This window comes from Oncorhynchus mykiss, chromosome 9, assembly GCF_057628025.1.
Source record: "Oncorhynchus mykiss isolate SJ-2025 chromosome 9, ASM5762802v1, whole genome shotgun sequence".
Taxonomy (NCBI): Eukaryota; Metazoa; Chordata; class Actinopteri; order Salmoniformes; family Salmonidae; genus Oncorhynchus; species Oncorhynchus mykiss.
The window spans coordinates 2,742,501-2,748,576 of NC_143030.1; the positions used below are offsets into that span (position 1 = coordinate 2,742,501).

A 6,076-nucleotide genomic window follows, 5' to 3' on the forward strand; every position below is an offset into this window, starting at 1 on the left:
CACACACACAACTCTCTCACACACACACAACGCTCTCACACACACACAACGCTCTCACACACAGCGCTCACACACACACAACGCTCTCACACACAGCGCTCACACACACACAACGCTCACACACACACACACACACAACGCTCAACCGGCAGAGTGACGGTCTAATCTTGACGTGTAGAGTAAAATGTGTCCAATCAGAGAGCTGCTTGTCAGTGGTGATGTCACACATAATCCCAATCCCACAGATTACTGGTTGAGAGGGGGAGGGAACGAGAGTGAGAAATAGAGAGAGAGTGTGTGTGAGTGAGTGAGTGAGTGAGTGAGTGAGTGAGTGAGACAGAGAGAGAGAGAGCATTATTTATTTTATCTTGTGTCCTTTAACCATTTGTACATTGTTAAAACACTGTATATATATAATATGACATTTGTAATGTCTTTGTTGTTTTGAAACTTCTGTATGTATGTAATGTTTACTGTTAATTTTTATTGTTTATTTCACTTTATATATTCACTTTATATATTATCTACCTCACTTGCTTTGGCAATGTTAACACATGTTTCCCATGCCAATAAAGCCCTTGAATTGAATTGAATTGAGAGAGAGTGAGTGAGTGAGTGAGAGAGAGAGAGAGAACTTTCCCTCATCATGATCACTTTGCCACGAAACCAGCTAATCAACACAAAAACACACACTTAGCACACACATGGCTGCCAGAGAAGGTTGTGTTGTGTTGTGTTGTGTTGTGTGTGTGTGTGTGTGTGTGTGTGTGTGTGTGTGTGTGTGTGTGTGTGTGTGTGTGTGTGTGTGTGTGTGTGTGTGTGTTTCTAGGAGTTGCTGGGGGATTAAATGCAGGTTGGAACTGAAAGAGGATTATAGGTACTACAGTAAACACAGACCTGTTGGACAAGGTTGTCTCAGTGTGTCTTAGTGTGTCTCAGTGTCTCAGTGTGTGTGTCTCAGTGTGTGTGTCTCAGTGTGTCTCAGTGTGTGTGTCTCAGTGTGTGTGTCTCAGTCTGTGTGTCTCAGTGTGTGTGTGTGTCTCAGTGTGTCTCAGTGTGTGTGTGTCTCAGTGTGTCTCAGTGTGTGTGTCTCAGTGTGTGTCTCAGTGTGTCTCAGTGTGTGTGTCTCAGTGTGTGTGTCTCAGTGTGTCTCAGATTGTCTCAGTGTGTCTCAGATTGTCTCAGCGTGTCTCAGCGTGTCTCAGCGTGTGTGTCTCAGTATATCTCAATGTGTCTCAGTGTGTATCAGTGTGTCTCAGTGTGTGTGTCTCAGTGTGTGTGTCTCAGTGTGTCTCAGATTGTCTCAGTGTGTCTCAGATTGTCTCAGTGTATCTCAGTGTGTCTCAGTGTGTATCAGTGTGTCTCAGTGTGTATCAGCGTATCTCAGTGTGTCTCAGAGTGTCTCAGTGTGTGTGTCTTAGTGTGTGTGTCTCAGATTGTCTCAGCGTGTCTCAGCGTGTCTCAGCGTGTGTGTCTCAGTGTGTCTCAGCGTATCTCAGCATGTCTCACTGTGTCTCAGCGTGTTTCAGAGTGTATCAGCGTGTCTCACTGTGTCTTAGCGTGTCTCACCGTGTCTCAGCGTGTCTCAGCGTGTCTCAGTGTGTCTCAGTGTGTGTGTCTCAGCGTGTCTCAGTGTGTGTGTCTCAGCGTGTCTGAGTGTGTCTCAGCGTGTCTCACTGTGTCTTAGCGTGTCTCAGTGTGTCTCAGTGTTTCTCAGTGTGTCTCAGTGTGTGTGTCTCAGCGTGTCTCAGTGTGTGTGTCTCAGTGTGTCTCAGTATGTCTCAGCGTATCTCAGCGTGTCTCAGCATGTCTCACTGTGTCTCAGCTTGTCTCAGAGTGTCTCGGCGTGTCTCACTGTGTCGCAGCGTGTCTCAGCGTGTCTCAGAGTGTCTCAGAGTGTCTCAGCGTGTTTCAGCGTGTCTCAGCGTGTCTCAGCGTGTCTCAGCGTGTCTCAGCGTGTTTCAGCGTGTCTCAGCGTGTCTCAGCGTGTCTCACCCAGTAGAGCCTGGAACAGGTCACTCTGGAAGATGTTGAGGAGTTGTTCAGCTCTGTTCTTAAAACCTTCGTCTCCCATCTGAGAGGCCTCTATGACCTGGAGGGCTCGCTCCGTGTCTGGGGGGAACACAGTTCTGGTTTACAGCTGTTCTCATGTGTGTCAGAGCCTTGCCAAGGGGGGGGGGGGGGGGGGGGGTCATCAAGCTGGCTCACACTACAGAAACAGGACACAGGCTCCATTCTGGCTCACACTACAGAAACAGGACACAGGCTCCATTCAGGCTCACACTACAGAAACAGGACATAGACTCCATTCTGGCTCACACTACAGAAACAGGACATAGACTCCATTCTGGCTCACACTACAGAAACAGGACATAGACTCCATTCTGGCTCCCACTACAGAAACAGGACATAGGCTCCATTCTGGCTCACACTACAGAAACAGGACACAGGCTCCATTCTGGCTCACACTACAGAAACAGGACACAGGCTCCATTCTGGCTCACACTACAGAAACAGGACATAGACTCCATTCTGGCTCCCACTACAGAAACAGGACACAGGCTCCATTCAGGCTCACACTACAGAAACAGGACACAGGCTCCATTCTGGCTCACACTACAGAAACAGGACACAGGCTCCATTCTGGCTCACACTACAGAAACAGGACACAGGCTCCATTCTGGCTCACACAAGACAAGGCTTGACTTACTAACAGTCAACAGACTGACAACACACACACGCCAGTCCCTCTCTCACACAGACACACCCAAATCACATCATCAAATCAGCTATAGTTCTGAAGACATTTTCTCCATCATGTTGTCATCTCTGTGAAGTTGTCTCATACACACACATTGATAAAGTCTCACCCTGTCGTTTCAGCGGCATGTTGTCCGGTAGTTGCTCTTCTCTCTACTTTCTCTCTGTCTGTTGATCTGCTCGAGACAGGGCGCAGATTAAAGCCTATTCAGGGATTTAAAGACAGCCGCATGGCCTTCTGGGAAGTGGAGTTTAATCCCAGGGCCACAAGGTCAGAGGAGAGAGCTTAGAGCCAGACACCTGTTCTATTCATTCTGTCTGTCTGTCTGTCTGTCTGTCTGTCTGTCTGTCTGTCAGTGGTGCACAACATCACAGTAACCGTTGTTGAAGGAATGGTTTGATTGTATGTCAAGTGATTCTCTTGTGAATTTTAGAATCCTTAAAAGTTCCTATAAATGTACCTGTCTTTTCTATTCGTCAGTCAGTCAGTCAGTCAGTCAGTCAGTCAGTCAGTCAGTCAGTGGTGCACAACATCAAAGCTCCATCCTAACTGTTTTTCAATGAATTTAGTGTTATTTAGGCAATAGAGCAGGCTACGTATGCTGAACAAAAATATAAACGCAACATGCAACAATTTCTAAGATTTTACTGAGTTACAGTTCATATAAGGAAATCCGTCAATTGAAATACTTTCATTAGGTCCTAATCTATGGATTTCACATGACTGGGAATACAGATATACATCTGTTGGTCACAGATACCTTAAATAAAGTAGGGGCGTGGATCAGAGAACCAGTCAGTATCTGGTGTGATCACCATTTGCCTCATGTAGCGTGACACATCTCCTTCACATAGAGTTGATCAGGCTGTTGATTGTGGCCTGTGGAATGTTGTCCCACTCCTCTTCAATGGCTGTGTGAAGTTGCTGGATATTGGCGGGAACTGGAACACTGTCATACACGTTGATCCAGAGCATCCCAAACATGCTCAAAGGGTGACATGTCTGGTGAGTGTGCAGGCCATGGAAGAACTGGGACATTACCAGCTTCCAGGTATTGTGTACAGATCCTTGTGACATGGGGCCGTGCATTATCATGCTGAAACATGAGGTGATGCCGGTGGATGAATGGCACAACAACGTGCCTCAGGATCTCCCCATGGTATCTCTGTTCATTCAAATTTCCTTCAATAAAATGCAACGATGTTCCTTGTCCGTAGCTTATGCCTGCCCATACCATAACCCCACTTCCACCATGGGGCACTCACTCTGTTCACAACGTTGACATCAGCAAACCGCTTGCCCACACAACGCCATGCTATCTGACATCTGCCTGGTACACTTGAAGCCGGGATTCTGAACATTTGCCCATTGAAGTCGGTTACAATGCCGAACTGAAGTCAGGTCGAGACCCTGGTGAGGACAACGAGCGGATGAGCTTCCCTGAGACGGTTACAGACAGTACTGAACTGAGGTCAGGTCGAGACCCTGGTGAGGACAACGAGCGGATGAGCTTCCCTGAGACGGTTACAGACAGTACTGAACTGAAGTCAGGTCGAGACCCTGGTGAGGACAACGAGCGGATGAGCTTCCCTGAGACGGTTACAGACAGTACTGAACTGAGGTCAGGTCGAGACCCTGGTGAGGACAACGAGCGGATGAGCTTCCCTGAGACGGTTACAGACAGTACTGAACTGAGGTCAGGTCGAGACCCTGGTGAGGACAACGAGCGGATGAGCTTCCCTGAGACGGTTACAGACAGTACTGAACTGAGGTCAGGTCGAGACCCTGGTGAGGACAACGAGCGGATGAGCTTCCCTGAGACGGTTACAGACAGTTTGTGCAGAAATTATTCAGTTGTGTACCCAGAGTTTCATCAGCTGTCCGGATGGCTGGTCTCAGATGATCCCACAGGTGAAGAAGCCGGATAGGGAGGCCCTGGGCTGTGGTCTGCGGGTTATGAAGCCAGTTAGACGTACTGCCAAATTCTCTAAAATTACGTTGGAGGTGGTTTATGGTAGAGAAATTACTATTAAATTCTCTGGCAACAGCTCAGGTGGACATTCCTGCAGTCAGCATGTCAATTGTCTGCTCCCACAAAAGTGTTAGGAATTTTATGAATAATGACTAAACAATATCTACATTTAAATAGAACTATAACTAATTAAACTCTACCCTGTTTTACAATATCTGATTAATAATGTTAGTTCATAAGAAAGAGGTTATGTGGCATGGACAAGGGTTAATTGGAAATGATAACCATTGTGGAAGAAGGAATGTATTTGTGTGTGTCTAAAGTAAGCAAAGAGGATCATCAACCTATGTTTGAACCTACCCAGCTATTACTCTGTGGCGATCAAATAAGACAGCGAGAGCCCCTCCAGGTTTTCCGTAATAATAGTGGTAATACATTATGGTGAGACTTCAGGAGTTAATCCAGGTATAGTGTGTGTCATGTATGTGGAGTTAATAGTTAATGGTTAATGAACACATATAGGAATTATAAAATTCCCATGACAAAAACTTGAGACATCTGTGACATTGTGTTGGGTGACAAAAATTCCCATTTTAAAGAGTGGCCTTTTATTGTTCCCGACACAAGGTGCACCTGTGTAATGATCATGCTGTTTAATCAGCTTATTGGTATGCCACACCTGTCCAGGTGGATGGATTAATAGCCGACAAATCACAGTCTGATACCAACCCTTAGTAAACTTCTGAATAAAATGGTGTTTGACCAGATATAATGCTATTTTACAGTAAACAAATTGACAACAGAATTTCAGCATGGTTATAGGGAAGGACACTCAACAACCACAGCACTGACACAAATGACTGATGATTGGCTGAGAGACATTGATGATAAAAAAATTGTGTGGGCTGTTTTGTTATACTTCAGTGCAGCTTTTGACATTATCGATCATAGTCTGCTGCTGGCAAAACGTATGTGTTATGGCTTTACACCCCCTGCTATAATGTGGATAAAGAGTTACCTGTCTAACAGAACACAGAGGGTGTTCTTTAATGGAAGCCTCACCAATATAATCCAGGTAGAATCAGGAAATCTTTAATGACATGACACTGGCCTTGATTAAAGCCTGTTTGTCTATGTATGCAGATGACTCAACACTGTACATGTAGAGTCAGGAATTCCCCAGGGCAGCTGTCTAGGCCCCTTTGAGTAAAGCCAGCGTGTATGTATGGGGATGACTCAACACTATACACGTCAGCTACTACAGCGACTGAAATGACTGCAACACTTAACAAAGAGCTGTAGTTCGTTTCAGAGTGGGTGGCAAGGAATAAGTTAGTCCTAAA

General features: G+C 46.0%; 1 protein-coding gene across 2 annotated transcripts in view; it reads right to left on the reverse strand.

The window, feature by feature from the left end:
* The window catches only part of LOC110494899 (disks large homolog 4), a 121,800-nt gene extending 118,835 nt beyond the window's left edge, over positions 1-2,965 (reverse strand). The window contains exons 1-2 of one of the 2 annotated variants that reach the window (XM_090183280.1): positions 2,871-2,965; positions 1,996-2,112 (exon numbers count right to left, since the gene is read on the reverse strand). In XM_090183280.1, the coding sequence (XP_090039406.1) occupies positions 1,996-2,112; positions 2,871-2,889 (136 nt within the window). In that variant the 5' untranslated portion in view covers positions 2,890-2,965. The remainder of the gene's footprint in view (positions 1-1,995; positions 2,113-2,870) is intronic. The other variant, XM_090183281.1, reaches the window with a different exon arrangement.
* Between the last annotated feature and the right edge of the window lie 3,111 nt (positions 2,966-6,076).